This window comes from Chlorocebus sabaeus, chromosome 6 (assembly GCF_047675955.1).
Source record: "Chlorocebus sabaeus isolate Y175 chromosome 6, mChlSab1.0.hap1, whole genome shotgun sequence".
NCBI lineage: Eukaryota > Metazoa > Chordata > Mammalia > Primates > Cercopithecidae > Chlorocebus > Chlorocebus sabaeus.
In genome coordinates this window covers 56,215,324-56,236,423 of record NC_132909.1, presented here as the reverse complement: position 1 = coordinate 56,236,423, position 21,100 = coordinate 56,215,324, and the positions used below count along the sequence as shown (strand labels likewise).

General features: G+C 48.8%; 1 protein-coding gene across 3 annotated transcripts in view; it reads right to left on the bottom strand.

The window, feature by feature from the left end:
* The window catches only part of ACER1 (alkaline ceramidase 1), a 41,439-nt gene that overhangs the window by 14,766 nt on the left and 5,573 nt on the right, over positions 1-21,100 (bottom strand). Inside the window, exon 2 of one of the 3 annotated variants that reach the window (XM_073017057.1) lies at positions 1,966-2,089. The exons of 1 other annotated variant lie outside the window; for it this stretch is intronic. Coding sequence is in view for 1 of the 2 variants with exons in the window: in XM_037994456.2 (XP_037850384.2) it covers positions 6,452-6,544 (93 nt within the window). In the remaining variant the exon portion in view is untranslated. Of the gene's footprint in view, positions 1-1,965; positions 2,090-6,451; positions 7,469-21,100 lie in introns of those variants that run through there. One more of the 3 variants, XM_037994456.2, reaches the window with a different exon arrangement.

Here is a 21,100-nt window from a genome sequence, read left to right as displayed (position 1 = left end):
AAGAAAGTAGCTAGCCATGGTGGCAGGTGCTGTAATCCCAGCTACTCAGGAGGCTGAGGCAGAAGAATGGCTTGAACCTGGGAGGCAGAGGTTGCAATGAGCCGAGATCGTGCCACTGCACTACAGCCTGGGCGACAAAGCCAGATTCCACCTCAAGACAACAAGAACAACAACAACAAAGACCTTTACATATGCTATTCCCTCTGCCCCCAAAGCCTTGAGCTGGGCATGGTGGCTCATGCCTGTAATCCCAGCTACTCCCGGGACTGAGGCAGGAGGATCACTGGAGCCCAAGAGTTCAAGGCTGCAGTAAGCTATGATCACACTGCTGTACTCCAGGCAGGGCAACAGAGCAAGACCCTATCACTAAAACAAACAAACAAAATTCAAAGCCTTAGAGGACATCTACTCATTCTTTTTAGACTTGGTTTCCATGGTACTGTTTGTTTTCTGTTGTTGAGTCTGTTTTTGTTTTGTTTTGAGGCAGGGTCTGGTTCTGTCGCTCAGGCTGGAGTGCAGTGGTGCAATCATAGCTCACTGCAGCCTTGAACTCCTGGGCTCAAGCAATCCTTCTGCCTCAGCCTCCAGAGTAGCTGGGACCACAAGTGTGAGCCACCATGCTCGGTGTTTTGGGTTTTTTTTAGAGACAGATTCTTACTCTGTCCCCCAGGCTGGTGTGCAGTGGCGCGATCTCGACTGACTGCAAGCCCCGCCTCCTGGGTTCACGCCATTCTCCTGCCTCAGCCTCCCAAGTAGCTAGGACCACAGGTGCCCGCCACCACGCCCGGCTATTTTATATTTTTAGTAGAGATGGGTTTCACCATGTTAGCCAGGATGGTCTCAATCTCCTGACCTCGTGATCCGCCCGCCTCGGCCTCCCAAAGTGCTGGGATTACAGGCATGGGCCACCATGCCCAGCCTTTTTATTATTATTATTATTATTAAATTTTTTGTAGTGATGGAGTCTCACTATATTGCTCAGGCTGGTCTGAAACTCCAGCCACACCCATTTATTATCATACAGTCACACCTATTTATCATACAGCCACACCCAATTATTGTCATACAGCCACACCCATTTATTTATCTATTATCTATGGCTGGTTTTCAGCCACAGTGGCATAGTTGTGTAGTTGAGACAGAGTCTGGATGGCCCACAAAGCCAAAAATGTTGACCGGGTCTGGTGGCTCATGGCTGTAATCCCAGCACTTTGGGAGGCCAAGAAGGGTGGATCACCTGAGGTCAAGAGTTCAAGACCAACCTGGGCAACATGGTGAAACCCCGTCTCTACTAAAAATACCAAAGTTAGCCAGGCGTGGTGTCAGGTGCCTTTAGTTCCAGCTACTCGGGAGGCTGAGACAGGAAAATTGCTTAAACCAGGGAGACGGAGGTTGCAATGAACCAAGACAGAGATTGCACCACTGCACTCCAGCCTGGGCAACAGAGTGAGACTCTGTCTCAAAAGAAAAGTCAAAAATATTTACTAGCTAGCCCTGTACAGAAAAGGTTGGCACTGGGTGCAGTGGCTCATGTCTGTAATCCTATCACTTTGGGAAATGAAGGCACAAGGATTACTTGAGCCCAGCCTGGGCAGCATAGCAAGATCCCATCTCTATACAAAACAGTTTTTTTTAGACAGGGTCTCACTCCGTCACACAGGCTGCAGTGCAGTGGCACCATCGCCACTCACTGTGACCTCCACCTCCCAGGTTCAAGCAATTCTCCTGCCTCAGTCTTCCGAGTAGCTGGGACTACGGATGCATGCCACCATGTCCAGTTAATTTTTTTTTTTTTTTGATAGAAATGGGGTTTCATCATGTTGTGCAGGCTGGTCTTGAACTCCTGAGCTCAAGTGATTGACCCACCTCGGCCTTCCAAAGTGCTGGGATTACATGTGTGAGCCACTGTGCCCAGCACCCATCTGTATAAAAATTTAAAAATTAGCTGTGTTTGGTGGCACGCACCTGTGGTTCCAGCTACTTTGAAGGCTGAGGCAGGAGGATCACTTAAGCCCAGGAGCTCAAGGCTGCAGTCAGCTATGATGGCACCACTGCATTCCAGGCTGGGCAATAGAGTGAGACAGTGTCTCTAAAAACAGTAAAATAAAAATAAAATAAAATAAACATGAAAAGAAAAATGCTGCCACCCACCCCACCCTTTTGAACTGTATGATTTATTAGCTATAGGTTTGGGATACTCAGAAGAGTTTTGGAGGAGAAGGTCTTGGGAAAGCCCTTTCTCACATAACTCTGATTCTATTGATTCTATTCCTCATCCCCTGACCTGCTTGAATAGAGGCTTTTTGATAGAATAGAATAGAATAGAATAGAATAGAATAGAATAGAATAGAATAGAATAGAACCGAACCGGGTGTGTTTGTACCAGGGAAAGGTAAGTCTCATTTTGTGCAACTTTTGTTTCTGTATGATACACATCTGGAAAGGCAGGTATGGGACGATGATGATGTAAAATCTCTTTCCTAATAGGTGTCGTGATCAGAGGAGTTTGACACTTGCAGCCTTACCAGGTAGCTACAGGTGGCTCAATTTATTTTATTTGGGGACAGGCTACAGGAGAATCCAGTGGAGGACAATTTTGCATGCAGTAAGAACACACAGCTATACTCAGGCTCAGCACACACCTGAATCAGCCCTTTCTAGATGCCTTTTATTTTTTAGAGACAGGATCTCGCTCTGTTGCCCAGGCTGGAATACGGTGATGCAGTAACAGGGTACTGCAGCTTCAAACTCCTGGACTCAAGCAATCCTCCTGCCTCAGCCTACCAGATAGTTTTCATTTTTATTTTATTTTTAATTTTTTAATTTGTAATTTTTGGCTGGGTGCGGTGGCTCACGCCTCTAATCCCAGCACTTTGGGAGGCCGAGACGGGTGGACCACGAGGTCAGGAGATCGAGACCATCCTGGATAACACGGTGAAACCCCGTCTCTACTAAAAGCACAAAACAATTAGCCAGGCGAGGTGGCGGGCACCTGTAGTCCCAGCTACTCGGGAGGCTGAGGCAGGAGAATGGCGTGAACCCGGGAAGCGGAGCTTGCAGTGAGCTGAGATCAGGCCACTGCACTCCAGCCTGGGTGACTGAGCAAGACTCCATCTCGAAAAAACAAAAACAAAAACAAAATTTTTTAATTTTCAATTTTTTGAGATGGAGTCTTGCTCTGTCACCCAGGCTGGAGTGTAATGGTGTGATCTCAGCTCACTGCAACCTCCACCTCCCAGATTCAAGTGATTCTCGTGCCTAAACCTCCCCAGTAGCAGGGATTATAGGCATGCGCCACCATGCCCAGCTAATTTTTGTATTTTTAGTAGAGATGGGGTTTCACCATGTTGACCAGGCTGGTCTCAAACTCCTGACTTCAAGTGATCTACCCGCCTTGGCCTCTGAAAATGCTGGGATTACAGGTGTGAGCCAGCGATGCCCAGCCCACAGGTAGTTTTTAAATTTTGTGTAGGGACTGGATCTTGCCATGTTGCCCAGGGTAGTCTTTTTTTTTTTTTTTTTTTTTTTTTTTGAGACGGAGTCTCGCTCTGTCGCCCAGGCTGGAGTGCAGTGGCCAGATCTCAGCTCACTGCAAGCTCCGCCCCCGGGTTCACGCCATTCTCCTGCCTCAGCCTCCCGAGTAGCTGGGACCACAGGCACTCGCCACCTCGCCCGGCTAGTTTTTTGTATTTTTTTTTAGTAGAGACGGGGTTTCACCTTGTTAGCCAGGATGGTCTCGATCTCCTGACCTCGTGATCTGCCCGTCTCGGCCTCCCAAAGTGCTGGGATTACAGGTGTGAGCCACCGCGCCCGGCCGCCCAGGGTAGTCTTGAACTTCTGGCCTCAAGTGATCCTCCTGTCCTGACCTTCCAAAGTACTAGGAATAAAGGTGAGAGCCACCACACCCAGCCTCCCAGCGCCTTCTGCAGGGGCTCTCATCTGGAGGTGGGATGAAAAGAGAACACTGTACCGCAGTGGATGCCGGGGACTCCAGAGAGAAGAGCTCTAGAGTCCTTACCCATCATCTCAGCCTCCGAGAGCCAATCATTCAGCTCCCTGCCACATTACAGGTGGAACTGCTGAGGACCCGAAACCATCTCTGGCCAAGGAAGAGAAAGAATCGGTGAGACCATGAGGATCCCGGAGTCTCATAATCCCACTTCCCAGATATGGGAAACCCCGGGGTCAAAGGTAACAGGATCAGAGCAACCTGAGCATCCTAGAACTGAGCCTCCGACCCTCCTCCCAAAGAAGTCTCCTGGACTCACCAAGTTTTAAGTCCTGGCTCTAATAACCAGGGTGACCCTGAGCACAGCCTTCAAACTCCTTGAACACCTGTTTCATCACCTGGAAAATGGGAAGAAGTCTATATCATATAGATTGCGTCTAACTCCCAACGCCACTGTGCAGATTAAAGGAGGTGTTTCATGTAAAATGTTTGGGGCCATGCCTGGTACACAGCAAGCACTCTTTTTTTTTTTTTTTTTCCTTTTGAGATGAAGTCTCACTCTGTCGCCAGGCTGGAGTGCAGTGACGCAGTCTTGGCTCACTGCAAGCTCCGCCTCCCAGGTTCAAGTGATTCTCCTGCCTCAGCCTCCTGAGTAGCTGGGATTACAGGTACCCGGCACCACGCCTGGCTAATTTTTTGTATTTTTAGTACAGACGGCGTTTCACCATGTTGTCCAGGATGGTCTTGATCTCTTGACCTCATGATCCACTCCCCTCGGCCTCCCAAAGTGCTGGGATTACAGGTGTGAGCAATTGCACCCGGCCAGCAAGCACTCTTTTGCTCACCGAGCAGGGGTTATGTGCAGGGCATAGAACTAAGCACTACGAGGCCGGGCGTGGTGGCTCATGCCTGTAATCCCAGCACTTTGGGAGGCTGAGGTGGGCGGATCACCTGAGGTTGGGAGCTCCAGACCAGCCTGGCCAACATGGCGAAACCCTGTCTCTACTAAAAATACAAAAATTAGCCAGGCGTGGTGGTGGGCACCTGTAATCCCAGGCTGGAGTGCAGTGACGCAATCTTGGCTCACTGCAAGCTCCGCCTCCCGGGTTCAAGTGATTCTCCTGCCTCAGCCTCCTGAGTAGCTGGGACTACAGGCACCTGCCACCATGCCCGGCTAATTTTTGTATTTTTAGTAGAGACGGGGTTTCACCATGTTGGCCAGGCTGGTCTCAAACTCCTGACCTCAGGTGATCAGCCTACCTCAGCCTCCCAAAGTGCTGGGATTACAGGCATGAGCCACCGTGCCTGGTCTTTTCCTTTTTTTTTTTTTTTTGAGACAGGGTCTCCCTCTGTCGCCCAGACTGGAGTGCAGCAGTATGACCTCAGCTCACTGCAGCCTCCACTTCTTGGGTTCAAGAAATCCTCCCACCTCAGCCTCCCAAGTAGCTGGAACTACAAGCACGCACCACCACTCCCAGCTAATTTTTAAAAACTTTTTGTAGAGACACGGTCTTGTTATGTTGCCCAGGCTGGTCTGGAACTCCTGGGCTCAAGCGATCCTCCTGCCTCGGCCTTCCAAATTGCTGGGGTTACAGGCATGAGCCATGGCGCTAGGTACATCCATGACTTTTTAGCACTTCCCGTGTGGTGTTTTAACAGGGAAAAAGAAGACCACACAGAATGCCCAGAACTGAGGGGTTTCCCAGGAGGTGGGACTTTTTTTTTTTTTCTTTGTGAAACAGTCTCGCTCTTTCACCTAGACTGCTGTGCGATGGCACGATCTCAGCTCACCGCAACCTCTGCCTCCTGGGTTCAAGCGATTCTCATGCCTTAGCCTCCTGAGTAGCTTGGACTACAGATGCCTGACACTGTACCCAGCTAATTTTTTATTTTAGTAAAGATGGGCTTTCACCACGCTGCCCAGGGTGATCTCAAACTCCTGAGCTCAGGCAATCCACCCACCTTGGCCTCCCAAAGTGCTAGGATTACGGACGTGTGCCACCGCGCCCAGCCAAGAGGTAGAACTTTTTAAATACAGAAACCAGGATAGTCCTGGGCACACCGGGACAAGTTGGTCAGAGGGTACAGCTGCAAACAAGACAGACACAGTCACCTCTTCCAGGAAACCTTTCCTGATTGGCCCATTCCCTCTGGCTCAAGGGCGCCCTCTGCTTCCCCCAACCACAGCTACCTCTTTGCCCCCAAGAAGACACCATCCCTCCCGGTTGCAAATGCCTGCAGTCACATCAGCGTTAGCTTAGGGAAGACAGAGACCGGCTCTTTTCCTGGCCACCGATGTGTCTCTAAAACCTACCACAGAGCCTGGCATCAAGTAAAGACGAGTAAATGAATGAAAGCTGGCACTCTTTGGCTAACAGATGAGAAAACTAGGGCTCAGACAGGGAAACCACTCCAGCAAGATTCCCCAGTAAGGATGTATGGGGAGGAACCGGGATTCGAACCGGCAACTGGAGAGACTCCTTCACACACCCGCTCACTCACCGTGTTGTAGAACTCAGCCACCAGCTCCGAGTACTGGAAGTTGCTCTCACACCAGTCCACCTCGGAGCTCTGATAGGCGAAGATGCTAGGCATCTTGTCTCAGTGGCCACCGCCAGCCGGCTGTGCCCGGCAGAGAGGAGAAGGCAAGTTTGGGAAGGCCGGGCCCTGGTGAGGCGGGGAGAGGACAGCCCGGTGCCCCGCGGCAGGCAGACTGAGAGGAAAAACCTGCTGGGCCGCTCCCCAGTTGCACCAGGGCAGCCTGGCTGTGCAGTGAGAGCAGCCCTGGGCATAAGCCATGGGGCTAGCACTGTCCAGGCAGGGCAGGGGGCAGGTTTACGCAGGGAAGAGGCCTCCCATCCAGACTCCCCAGGAATAGGAACTGGGGTGGGGGATAGTGCAGGCAACTGTTTTTATTTTTTATGTACTTATTTATTTATTAGAGTTAGGGTCTTGCTCTGTTGCTCAGGCTGGAGTACAGTGGCATCATCATAGCTCACCGCAGCCTCAAACTCCTGGGCTCAAGCAATACTCCTGCCTCAGCCTCCTAAGTAGCCAGGACTACAGGCACATGCTGCGACCACGCCTGGCTAATTTTTTTGTTTGTTTGTTTTATTTTGTTTTGTTTTTGTTTTGAGATGGTGTCTCACTCTGTTGCCCAGGCTGGAGTGCAATGGCGCAGTCTCCCAGCTCACTGCAACCTCCACCTCCCAGGTTCAAGCAATTCTCCTGCCTCAGCCTCCCAAGTAACTGGGATGACAGGCACCCACCACCACACCCAACTAATTTTTGTATTTTTAGTAGAGGCAGGGTTTCACCATGTTGCCTAGGCTGGTCTCCAACTACTGACCTCAAGCAATCCGCCTACCTCAGCCTCCCACAGTGCGAGGATTACAAGTGTGAGCCACCACACCTGGACTATTTTTTATATACTTATTTGTTAGAGTCAGGGTCTTGCTCTGTCAGCCAGGCTGGAGTGCAGTAGCACAGTCATAGCTCACCGCAGCCTCAAACAACTGGGCTCCAGCAACATTCCTGCTTTAGCCTCCCAAGCAGCTGGGACCACAGGCACAGTCTGCCACCATGCCTAGCTAATTTTTTTAATATATATTTTATATTTTGTAAAGTCATGATCTTGCCATGTTGCCAAGGCTGGTCTCGAACTCCTGGGCTCAAGTGATCCTCATGCCTCAGCCTCCCAAGGTGCTGGGATTGAAGGGAGGGGACTGTTTTTAGAACTGTCATTCAAAAATAATAACGTAGAGTCCATTGAGATGAGTAGCATGGCTAGCCCAAGTTTACAGACGAGTAAACAGAGGGATGAAGCACAATCATTGGAGAGGGCACACAGGTGGTAACCCTAGGCTGGCTCTGAACTCAGGTTTTACTGCCCTGGCACCATCCAAAGCCACACGTTGCTGCTGCCTAGGTTGGGGCAGCAGTTGGACACCTACCCCAGTGGGCTCAGCTCAGCTCCCCTGAAATCCTTGTCTCTGTAACCATGACATTCATTTCCCCTTCAAGGACCTCCGACTTCCTGTTTCGGCTAGGGAAAGTGGGGCTGGATTGAGGCCCCCAACTCTTAGAGAGTGAAGACCTCATCTGCTCAGAATGTCCCATCTTCCACCAGAAGCCACTTCAAAGCCTCTGTGAGGAGAGGAAACCTTTGAGGTTTCAGGTCTAGGATCCACAGTCCTGGCTTCCAAGGGTTGCGGAAAGCTCTGAGTGACACAGGCTTGGGTTTGAATGCTGAGTTCCTCTACTTGCCTTTTTTTTTTTTTTTTTTTTTTTAATTGAGATGGAGTCTGGCTCTGTCACCCAGACTGGAGTGCAGTGGTGCGATCTCAGTTCACTGCAATCTCCGCCTCCTGGGTTCAAGCGATTCTCCTACCTCAGCCTTCCAAGTAGCTGGGATGACAGGCACCCGCTACCACACATAGCTAATTTTTTTTTGTATTTTAGTAGAGATAGGATTTCACCATGTTGGTCAAGCTGGTCTCAAACTCCTGACCTCAGGTCATCTGCCCGCCTCAGCGTCCCAAAGTGCCGGGATTATATACGCATGAGCCAACTCACCTGGCCTGAGTTCCTCTGCTTTAAGCTGTGTGACCTTGGGCGAGTGAATTTACCTCTCTGATCCTCTTTTTGCTCACCTGTCATACGGAGAGGATGGTGACAGAACCAACCTCAACAAAGGAAGATGGAGATAAAGCATGTCAAAGGCTTAGCTCACTGCCTATGTCAGAGTAGGCGCTCGATGGATGGTAGTGAGTTTTCTTACTGAAGCTGGCCTTGAACTTTAAGTCAACTTTGTGGGAATAATAACAATTATTATTATTATAATTAAAAGAGCCTGGCCTGGCCGGGCGCGGTGGCTCAAGCCTGTAATCCCAGCACTTTGAGAGGCCGAGACGGGCGGATCACGAGGTCAGGAGATCGAGACCATCCTGGCTAACATGGTGAAACCCCGTCTCTACTAAAAAATACAAAAAATTAGCCGGGCGCAGTGGTGGGCGCCTGTAGTCCCAGCTACTCGGGAGGCTGAGGCAGGAGAATGGCGTAAACCCGGGAGGCGGAGCTTGCAGTGAGCTGAGATCCGGCAACAGAGCAAGACTCCGTCTCAAAAATAAATAAATAAATAAAAGAGCCTGGCCTTAGCAAGCAGTTAGCAAAAGTGTGCATAACAATACTATTATGTAATTACTTATTATATAATAGCAATATTATTATATCAAAATATAAAATTACTATATTAAAAATAATATTTTATATAATATATTAAATATTTTAGTGTATTATTTTTAATATAATAATGTGATATAATAATTAACATATAATTTAATAACTAATTAATTATATTACTTATTATTTTTCTTTTTTAAGTGCTTGATGTTCAGTATCATCTCATTTAATGTTCTTTTTTTTTTTTTTGAAATGGATTCTCGCTCTGTCGCCCAGGCTGGAGTGTAGTGGCGCGATCTCCGCTCACTGCAAGCTCTGCCTCCCGGGTTCACGCCGTTCCCCTGCCTCAGCCTCAGCCTCCTTAGTAGCTGGGACTACAGGCACCCACCATCACACTTGGCTAACTTTTGTATTGTATTAGAGCCGGGGTTTCACCATATTGACCAGGCTGACCTCGAACTCCTGACCTTGTGATCTGTCTCAACTTCCCAAAGTGCTGGGATTACAAGCGTGAGCCACCGTGCCCAGCCTTCATTTAATGTTCTTAACAATCCTACCCCAGACGTGGTAGCTCACGCCTGTAATCCCAGCACTTTGGGAGGCTGAAGTGGGTGGATCATGAGGTCAGGAGATCCAGACCATCCTGGCTAACACGGTGAAACCCCGTCTCTACTAAAAATACAAAAAATTAGCTGGGCATGTTGGCGGGTGCCTGTAGTCCCAGCTACTTGGGAGGCTGAGGCAGGAAAATGGCATGAGCCCAGGAGAAGGAGCTTGCAGTGAGCCGAAATCGTGTCACTGCACTCCAGCCTGGGTGACAGAGCAAGACTCTGTCTCAAAAAAAAAAAAAAAAAAAATCCTAAGCCAGGAACTATTGTTATCCCTTTTCTTTTTCTTTTCTTTTCTTTTTTTTTTTTTTTTTTTTTTTTGAGACAGAGTTTTGCTCTTGTGGCCCAGGCTGGCGTGCAATGGCATGATCTCAGTGCACTGCAACCTCCGCCTCCCGGGTTCAAGCAATTCCCCTGCCTCAGCCTTCCGAGTAGCTGGATTTACAGGCACCCACCAGCACGTCCGGCCAATTTTTGTATTTTTAGTAGAGACGGGGTTTCACCATGTTGGCCAGGCTGGTCTCGAACTCCACCCGTCTCGGCTTCCTAAAGTGCTGGGATTACAGGCGTGAGCCACTGCACCTGGCCTCTTTTTCTCTTTTGGGACAGTGTCTTGCTCTGTTGCCCAGGTTGGAGTGCAGAGCATAGTTCACTGTAGCCTTGAAATCCTGAGCTCATGCGATCCTATCTCTTGCTAATAACCACTAGCAAGGAAACTAAAGCCCAGAGAAGTTAGGGAACTTACCATAAATCACACAATTAGGAAATGATAGAGACAGGCAAGCCACACCACCCGTCTGACGCCTCAGTTTCCTCACCTGTAAAGTGGTGAAAATAATAATGGTACTGCCCTCTCAGGCCTGTTGTGAAGATTTAGTGAGCTGACACGATGTTTCCATAGAAAGATAAACTGTGGCCGGGCGCGGTGGCTCAAGCCTGTAATCCCAGCACTTTGGGAGGCCGAGACGGGCGGATCACGAGGTCAGGAGATCGAGACCATCCTGGCTAACACAGTGAAACCCCGTCTCTACTAAAAATACAAGAAAATTAGCCGGGCGAGGTGGCGGGCGCCTGTAGTCCCAGCTACTCGGGAGGCTGAGGCAGGAGAATGGTGTAAACCCGGGAGGCGGAGCTTGCAGTGAGCCGAGATCGCGCCACTGCACTCCAGCCTGGGGCACAGAGCAAGACTCCGTCTCAAAAAAAAAAAAAAAAAAAAAAAAAAAAAAAAGAAACATAAACTGTGGGCTGGGCGCGGTGGCTCATGCCTGTAATCCCAGCACTTCACGAAGCCAAGGCAGGCAGATCACGAGGTCAGGAGATCAAGACCATCCTAGCTAACATGGTGAAACCCCGTCTCTACTAAAAATATAAAAAATTAGCCAGGCGTGGTGGCACACGTCTGTAGTCCCAGCTACTCGGGAGGCTGAGGCAGGAAAATTGCTTGAACCTGGGAGGCAGAGGTTGTAGTGAGCCGAGATCACGCCACTGCGCTTCAGCCCGGGTGACAGAGCGAGGCTCCGACTCAAAAAAAAAAAAAAGAAAAAGAACAGAACAGAAAAAGAAAAAGAAAAAGAAAGAAAGATAAATTGTGGTGCTATGTTGCCCTGCATTCCAAATCACTGAACTGGGCCAGGCGTGGTGGCTCATGCCTGTAATCCCAGCACTCTGGGAGGCTGAGGCAGGTGGATCATTTGAGGTCAGGAGTTCAAGACTAGCCTGGACAACATGGTGAAACGCCGTCTCTACTAAAAACACAAAAATTAGCCTGGTGTCGTGGCACACACCTATAATCTCAGCTACTCAGGAGGCTGAGGCAGGAGAATTGCTTAAACCCAGAAAGCGGAGGTTGCAGTGAGCCAAGATTGCACCACTGCACTCCAGCCTGGGTGACAGAGCGAAACTCCCTCTCAAAAAAAAAAAATAATAATAGTAATAATAATAATCCCTGAACTGTCTGAAAGTAATCAACTTTTTCAATTTCCAATTCTTGGAGGAGAGAGGCTCAGTCAGTGCTAATATGTTTTATGTCTCTTAACACTTAATGACTTTGACAAAAAAGAAAAGCCCTTCATTAAGCAACAGCACTCGCTTGGAATTTAGTAGCATGATTTGTTTACATTGTATTTATTTTTTGATAAACTTGTATTAATGGTAAGCCGTATCTACTTTCCATTCACAGTAGGGTTACAAAGTTTCCTTTTTTTTTTTTTTTTTTTTGAGATGGCGTTTGCTCTGTTTCCCAGGCTGGAGTGCAGTAGCATGATCTCGGCTCACTGCAACCTCTGCCTCCCAGGTTCAAGCAATTCTCTTGCCTGAGCCTTCTGAGTAGTTGGGATTACAGGCGTTAGCCACCCGGCCCGGCCAAAGTTTTCTTTTTCTTTTTTTTTTTTTTTTTTTTTGAGGCGGAGTCTTGCTCTGTCGCCCAGGCTGGAGTGCAGTGGCACTATCTCGGCTCACTGCAAGCTCCGCCTCCTGGGTTCACGCCATTCTCCTGCCTCAGCCTCCCGAGTAGCTGGGACTACAGGCGCCTGCCACCACGCCCAGCTAATTTTTTTTTAATATTTTTAGTAGAGATGGGGTTTCACCGTGTTAGCCAGGATGGTCTCGATCTCCTGACCTCGTGATCCACCCACCTCGGCCTCCCAAAGTGCTGGGATTACAGGCTTGAGCCACCGCGCCCGGCTTTCTTTTTTTTTTTTTTTGTAATGGAGTCTCGCTCTGTTGCCCTGACTGGAGTGCAGTGACGTGATCTCGGCTCACTGCAAGCTCCGCCTCCCGGGTTCACACCATTCTCCTGCCTCAGCCTCCCGAGTAGCTGGGACTACAGGCACCCACTACTATGCCCGGCTAATTGTTTTGTATTTTTAGTAGAGGCAGGGTTTCACTGTGTTAGCCGGGATGGTCTCGATCTCCTGACCTCGTGATCCACCCACCTTGGCCTCCCAAAGTGCTGGGATTACAGGCGTGAGCCACCGCGCCCAGCCCCAAAGTTTTCTTTTTAAAATAATAATATTTTGGCCCAGTGCAGTGGCTCATGCCTCTAATCCCACCGCTGCACTCCAGCCTGGGCAAAAAGAACGAAACTCTGTCTCAAAAAAAAATTAACTAATTAAATAAAATAAAAATAAAATAATAAATATATATTTTTTTAAGAGATGGAGTCTTGCTCCGTTGCCTAGGCTGGAGTGCAGTGGTACAATCCTAGCTCATAGCAGTGTCAATCTCCTGGGCTCAAGCAATCTTCTCACCTTTGCCTCCCCAGTTGCTGGAATTACAGGTATGAGCTACCGTGCCCTGGCCAAAATAAATTTAAGTTTTACAATTGTGGTTCGGCCGGGCACAGTGGCTCACTCCTGTAATCCCAGCACTTTGGGAGGCCAAGGCGGGCGGATCACAAGTTCAGGAGATCAAGACCATCCTGGCTAACATGGTGAAACCCCATCTCTACTAAAAATACAAAAATTAGCCCGGCGTAGTGGGTGCCTGTAGTCCCAGCTACTTGGAAGGCTGAGGCAGGAGAATGGCGTGAACCTGAGAGGCGGAGCTTGCAGTGAGCCGAGATTGCACCACTGCACACCAGCCTGGGCGACAGAGCGAGACTCCATCTCGAGAAAAAAAAAAATTGTGGTTGTGTTTGCACAAATCTATACATGTGATAGTATTGCATAGATTTGCTCCCATTTTTCTGAGAATATGAAAAGAAAATTGCCTAACACATGAATGCATGGGAAAAGCTGTTGAAATCTGAATATGGCCTATAGGTCATATTTATGTCACCGTTCTGGTTGTGAAATTGTATAGTCATAAAAGAGGTACCACTGGGAGAAACTTAGTGAAGGTTACCTGGGATTGTTCTATACTATTATTGCAGGTTCCTGAAAGTTTATAATTATTCCAATTTTTAAAAATGTTTTTGATAGACGGTCTCACTCTGTTGCCAGGCTTGAGTACAGTGGTGCAATCACAGGCCACCGCAGCTTCAAACTCCTGGACTCAACTGATCCTCACACCTTCGCCTCCCAAGTAGCTGGGACTACAGGCCAGGCAAATGTTTTCTATTTTTTTGTAGAGACGGGTTCTCACTATGTCTCCCAGGCTGGTCTCTAATTCCTGAGCTCAAGCGATCCTTCCACCTCAGCCTTCCAAACTGCTAGGATTACATGTATGAGCCACTGCACCTGGCCTAAAAATCTTTTTTTTTTTTTTCTTTTGTTAAGACCGAGTCTCTCCCTGTCATCCAGGCTAGAGTGCAATGGCACAGTCTCGGCTCACTGCAACCTCCGCCTCCCGGGTTCAAGTGATTCTCCTGCTTCAGCCTCCCAATAGCTGGGATTACAGGCACCCACCACCATGTCCAGCTAACTTCTACATTTTTAGTAGAGATGGGATTTCACCACGTTGTCCAGGCTGGTCTGGATCTCATGACCTCAGGTGATCCTCCCGCCTCAACCTCCCAAAGTGCTGATTACAGGCGTGAGCCACCGTACCCAGCCTAAAAATCTTTTTTTTTTTTTTTTTTTTTTTTTTTGTTAAAGGGATTGAGTTAGAGTTTTAATTAGTACATGAATGGATAAACACAATGTGTGTGGTTCATCCATACCATGGAATATTATTCAGCCCTGAAAAAGGAAAGAAGTTCTGACACAGGCAACAACATGGATAAACTCTGAGGACATCAAGCTGGGTGAAATAAGCCAGATACAAAAGGACAAATCTTGTGTGTTCCCATTCCTAGGAAGTCCCTAAAGTCCTCAGAGTCACAGAGACAGGAAGTAGAATGGGGGGTATGAGGGGCTGGGGAGGGGGATGTGCAGTGAGTGTTTCTTGGGAACAGAGTTTCAGTTTGGGAAGATGAGAAAGTTCCGGAGGGGATGGTGGTGACGGCTGCACAGACATGTGAATGTGCTTAATGCTGCTGAACTGTGCACTTGGTGATTAAAATGATCAGTGTCCTGTTATGTATCTTTTACCATAATTTTACAAAGTATTGATTTAGGTTTTTAAAAGAGGGTTTTGGGGCTGGGCATGGTGGCTCACACCTGTAATCCCAGCATTTTGGGAGGCCGAGGCTGGCGGATCACTTGAGGTCAGGAGTTCAAGACCAGCCTGGCCAACATGGTGAGACCCTGTCTCTAATAAAAATAAAAATAATAACAGGGTGTGGTGGTGCGTGCTTGTAGTCCCAGCTACTCGGGAGGCTGAGGTATGACGATCGCTTGAACCTGGGAAGTGGAGGTTGCGGTGAGCCAAGACCGCGCCACTGTACTCCAGCCTGGGGGACAGAGCAAGACTCTGTCTCCAAGGAAAGGCAAGTCAAGGCAAGGCAAGGCGGAAAGAAGAAAGGAAGGAAGGAAGGAAGGAAGGAAGGAAGGAAGGAAGGAAGGAAGGAAGGAAGGAAGGAAGGAGGGAAGGAGGGAAGGAGGGAAGGAGGGAAGGAGGGAGGGAGGGAGGAAGGGGGGAGGGGAGGGGAGGGGAGGGGAGGGGAGGGGAGGGGAGGGGAGGGGAGGGAGGGAGGGAGGGAAGGAGGGAGGGAGGAAGGGAAGGAAAGGAACTAAAGCTTGACCTGGCTCTGTATAGCACCCCTCCACAAACATACACCATTTAGCCACAGCCCTAGCCCCCAAATCCCCTCCCCAGGTGGACCACGAGGGCAGACAGACACCACCACTGCCACCCCAGCTCCCTAGTAGCGACCCTGACTCCTTCCCCATGGAGTAATTTTGAAACAGTCTCCGCTCTGTGTGTAGGTGGAGCAGATGGTCTCTGAGGCCCCTTTCTGCTCATAGCTGGAACAGGACCCAGCTGCTGAGATCCTGAATCTTGGCGAGGGTTTAATAGCAGGCAGTAAGGTAGTGACTGGCGCCCACGCCCAGCCCAGACTGGAGAACTTGGGCAATCATGGTGCTGACTGGGGAGGACAGAGCAGCCAGGCAGGTGGGTGGGAGCCTGGGGAGAGCTCTGCCTCTGCTAGGAGGAGAGGAGGGGCTAGAGAGAGGGTGACAAACAGAGGCGTGTGAGCTCTCAGTGGTTATTGTAACAGATGCCACAAATTTAATGACTTAGAACAACACACACTTACCATCTTACCTTTCTACAGGTCAGGACCCTGAAATGAGTCTTACAGGCTAAAGATGTCATCACAGCTATGTTCCTGGTCGAGGCTCCAGGAGAGAACCCATTTCCTGCCCTATCCAGTGTCTAGAGGCCACCCATGTCCCTCAACTCGGGGTCCTGTCCTCCACATTCACAGCCACAGTGCAGTCTCTTCCAGTCTCTCTCTGACTTTCTTTTTTTTCTTTTGAGACAGAGTCTTGCTCTGTTGCCCAGGCTGGAGAGCAATGGTGCAATCTCGGCTCACTGCAACCTCCACCTCCAGGGTTCAAGCAATTCTTGTGACAGGAGAATCATTTGAGCCCAGGAGGTGGAGGTTGCAGTGAGCCAAGATTTCGCCACTGCAATCCAGCCTGGGCAACAGAGCGAGACTCCATCTCAAAACAAAACAAAACAACAACAACAAAAAAAACAGTCCAGGCAACATGGGGACCCTATTTCTACAAAACATTAAAAAGTTAGCCAGTGGGGGTACACACATGTGGTCTTAACTTCTCAGGAAGCTGAGGTGGGAAGATTGCTTGAGCCTAGAAAGTCAAAGTTGCAGTGAGTTATGTGTGCACCACTGCACTCCAACCTGGGCCACAGAGCAACACCTTGTCTCAAAAAAAAAAAAAAAAAAAAAAAAAAAAGGAGTTATACCCATCTTAGCATTGGGCTTTTTTTGTTTTCTTTCTTTTTTTTTTTTTTAATTTTTTTTTTTAGGATGGAGTCTTGCTCTGTCACCTAGGCTGGAGTACAATGGTGTGGCCTCCACTTACCACAACCTCTGCCTCCTGGGTTCAAGCGATTCTCCTATCCCAGCCTCCCAAATAACTGGGATTACAGGCACCCGCCACCACACCTGGCTAATTTTTTTAATTTTTAGTAGAAACAAGGTTTCACCATGTTGGCCAGGCTGGTCTCGAACTCCTGACCTCATGATCAGCCCGCCTTGGCCTCCCAAAGTGCTGGGATTATAAGCGTGAGCCACCACACCCGGCAGTATTGGTCTTTATACTTACTTTCTATTTATTTAGTAGCTTTCCATGTAGTGGAGCAATATAAAATTTCCTTTTGAAGTAAAGGTATGCGTTAATGTTTTTGGAAAGTGAACTTGTTTAAAGACAATGTTTAAGTCAATAATGGTTACCGTACAGATTGGCAAAATTTTAGTCTGACAATGCCCAAAGTCACAAAGAACATTACTGGGTAATTGGTGAAATTTGAATATGGAATATAAAGTAGATAACAGTATTGTGTCCGTGTTCATTTTCTGAAGTAGATAAATGAATTCTGGTTGTGTAAGAGAGTTTCTTAGGTTTTGTTTTTTTTTTTTTTTTTTTGAGATGGAGTTTCCCTCTGTTGCCCAGGCTGGAGTGCAGTGACTTGATCCCGGCTCACTGCAGTTTCTGCCTCCTGAGTTCAAGAAATTCTCCTGCCTCAGCCTCCCGAGTAGCTGGGATTACAGGTGCTCGCCACCACACCCAGCTAATTTTTGTATTTATAGTAGAGGCAGGGTTTCAATATATTGGCCAGGCTGGTCTGGAATTCCTGGCCTCAAATGATCTGCCCACCTTGGCTTCCCAAAGTCCTGAGATTACAGTCATGAGCCACTGTGCCCAGCTCTTTTTTTGCAACCTCTGCCTCCCGGGTTCAAACGATTCTCATGCCGCAGCCTCGAGTAGCTGAGATGACAGATGCCTGCCACCACACCCGGCTAATTTTTGTATTTTTTTTTTTTTTAGTAGAGACAGCGTTTCCCCATATTGGTCAGGCTGGTCTTGAACTCCTGACCTCAGATGATCCACCTGCCTCAGCCTCCCTAAGTGCTGGGATTACAGGCATGAGTCACCGCACCAGGCCAAAAGATTTTTCTTTATTTTTTGAGACGAAGTCTCGCTCTGTCGCCCAGGCTGGAGTGCAGTGGCACGATCATGGCTCACTGCAAGCTCCATCTCCTGGGTTCACACCATTCTCCTGCCTCAGCTTCTCGAGCAGCTGGGACTACAGGCGCCCACCACCACACCCGGCTAACTTTTTGTATTTTTAGTAGAGACGGGGTTTCACCTTGTTAACCAGGATGATCTCAATCTCCTGACCTCGTGTTCCCCCACCTCTGCCTTCCAAAGTGCTGGGATTGAAAGTTTTTTCTTTAAGTTGCTGATGCCGAGTACTGGTGAGGGTGGGAAGTGGGGGAGTGGTAGAAACGTGAGAGGCCAACCACTTTGAAAAACTGTTAGAACAAGACAATTCAACAAATATCTGTGTCCTAAGAGTTATATCTCACATAAGCAAAGAGCATGGAGGGTGAAGTCATCCCAGAAGGCTCAGGCAAGTGAGAATTTAGCAATCCAGGCCCCTTCCTTCCTTCTCATGATGCTTCCATCCCAGCCTGTGGCCTCCATCCCAACACGTGATCTCCACTCACAAAATGTGGCCTCCACTTTCAACATGTGGCCTCCATACCCATCATGTGGCCTCCATCTCAACACGTGACCTCCACTCACAAAATGTGGGCCTCCTCCCAACTTGTGGTTCTCAATCCCAACATGTGCCCTTTGCTCCCAACATGTGGCCTCCATACCCATCATGTGGCCTCCATCTCAACATGTGGCCTCCACTCCCAATATGTGGCCTCCACTTTCAACATGTGGCCTCCATACCCATCATGTGGCCCCCATCTCAACATGTGGCCTCCACTCCCAATATGTGGGCTTCACTGCCAACTTGTGACCCTCAATCCCAACATGTGGCCTCCACTCCCAGTATGTGGCCTCCACTTTCAACATGTGGCTTCCATACCCATCATGTGGCCCCCATCTCAACATGTGGCCTCCACTAACAAAACGTGAGCTTCCTCCCCAACTTGTGGCTCTCAATCCCAATATGGCTTTGGTGTGCCTCCTATTGGTCAGAACTAGTCACATGACCTCCACTAGATGAAAGGGTTGCTGGGAAATGTAATCTCTAGCACAGCAGCCACTTCCTGGTATCCACTTTACCCTGTGGGAAAGGAGCCTGAATCTTTAAACTACAACAGGCTGCCTCCATCACATTTAGTAAAGGCAAAAATGAACATGTCCTACAACTAGGAACTCACTTCCTGGATTTATGTCCCCCTGAGAAACTCCCACAAACGGACCCAGGATTCCGGTACAAGATTATTCAGAGCAGCCCTGCCTGCAATAGCAAAACCATGGAACTATTCACAAACATGACTGAGTTAAAGACTTGATAAGTAGGCCAGGCATGGCAGCTCACGCCTGTAATCCCAGGAGCCCAAGATGGGTGGATCACCTGACATCCGGAGTTCAAGACCAGCCTGGTCAACATGGTGAAACCCTGTCTCTACTAAAAATACAAAATATTAGCCAGGCAATGGGAGGCTGAGGCAGAAGAATGGCATGAACCTGGGAGGTGGAGCTTGCAGTGAGCCGAGATTATGCCACTGCACTCCAGCCTGGGTGACAGAGCAAGACTCCGTCTCAAAAAAAGAGAAAAAGAAATTAGTCAGGTGTGGTGGGGATGCCTTTAATCCCAGCTACTCGGGAGGCTGAGGCATGAGAAGTGCTTGAACCCAGGAGGCAGAGGTTGCAGTGAGCCAAGATCGCGCCATTGTACTCCATCCTGGGCAACAAGAGCAAAATTCCATTTCAATTAATTAATTAATTAATTAAAGACTTGTTAAGTAAATAGTGGATTCTCCTGCCTCAGCCTCCCTAGTAGCTAGGACTACTGGCGCCCACAATCATGCCTGGCTAATCTTTTTGTATTTTTAGTAGAGACAGGGTTTCACCATGTTGGCCAGGCTGGTCCCGAATTCCTGACCTCAAGTGATCCTCTTGCCTCAGCCTCCTAAAGTGCTGGGATTACATGCGTGAGCCACCATGCCCGGCCTGTGCGGATGTAAGTTTTCAATGCATCTGGGTAAATACCAGGGGGCACAATTGTTGGATTATTTTGTTGTTTTTTTCTTTAAACCATATATGTTTGTTATATATCCTCTTGCGAAGGTATATTTCACAACAATCAATTTATTTTATTTATTATTATTATTATTATTACTTTGAGACGGAGTCTCGTTCTGTCATCCAGGCTGGAGTGCAGTGGCCGGATCTCAGCTCACGGCAAGCTCCACCTCCTGGGTTCACGCCAGTCTCCTGCCTCAGCCTCCTGAGTAGCTGGGACTACAGGCACCCGCCACCATGCCCGGCTAATTTTTTATTATTTTAGTAGAGGCAAGGTTTCACCGTGTTAGCCAGGATGGTCTCGATCTCCTGATCTCATGATCCTCCTGCCTCGGCCTGCTAAAGTGCTGGGACTACAGGTGTGAGCCACCGCGCCTGGTCTTTTTATTTTATTTTTGAGATAGTCTTGCTCTTTTTGCACAGGTTGGAGTGCAGTGGTACGATCAGCTTATGCAGCCTCCAACTCCTGGGCTCAAGCCATCATCCTGTTTGGCCTCCCAAGTAGCTGAAACTACGAAAGTGTGCCACCTGGCTAAGTTTTGTATTTTTGTGGGGTAGGGATGAGGTTCCACCATGTTGCCCAGGCAGGTCTCCAACTCCTGGGCTTAAGTGATCGACCCACCTAAGCCTCCCAAGGTGTTGGGATTACAGGCCTGAGCCACCATGCCTGAACAACCACCAATTTAAAAATTAGAAGTGTGGGCCGGGCGCGGCGGCTCATGCCTGCAATCCCAACACCTTGGGAGGCCAAGGCGGGCAGATCACGAGGTCAGGAGATCAAGACTATCCTGGCTAACACGGTGAAACCCCGTCTCTACTAAAAAATACAAAAAAATTAGCCGGGCGTGGTGGCGGGCGCCTGTAGTCCCAGCTACTCAGAGAGGCTGAGGCAGGAGAATGGCATGAACCCGGGAGGCAGAGCTTGCAGTGAGCCAACAGCGTGCCACTGCACTCCAGCCTGGGCAACAGAGCAAGATTCCGTCTCAAAAAAAAAAAAAAAAAAAAAAACATAGACAACTTATAAACAAATGGATGTGGCTGTGTGCCAATAAAAATTTATTCACATAACTTCATTTACAAACAATACACGGAGGCCAGGCGCGGTGGCTCACGCCTGTAATCCCAGCACTAGCACTTTGCAGGGCCGAGGTAGGTGGATCACCTGAGGTCAGAAGTTCGAGACCAGCCTGACCAATATGGTGAAACCCCCATCTCTACTAAAAATACAAAAATTAGCCAGGCGTGGTGGCGGGTGCCTATAGTCCCAGCTCCTCAGAGAGGAGGCTGAGGCAGGAGAATTG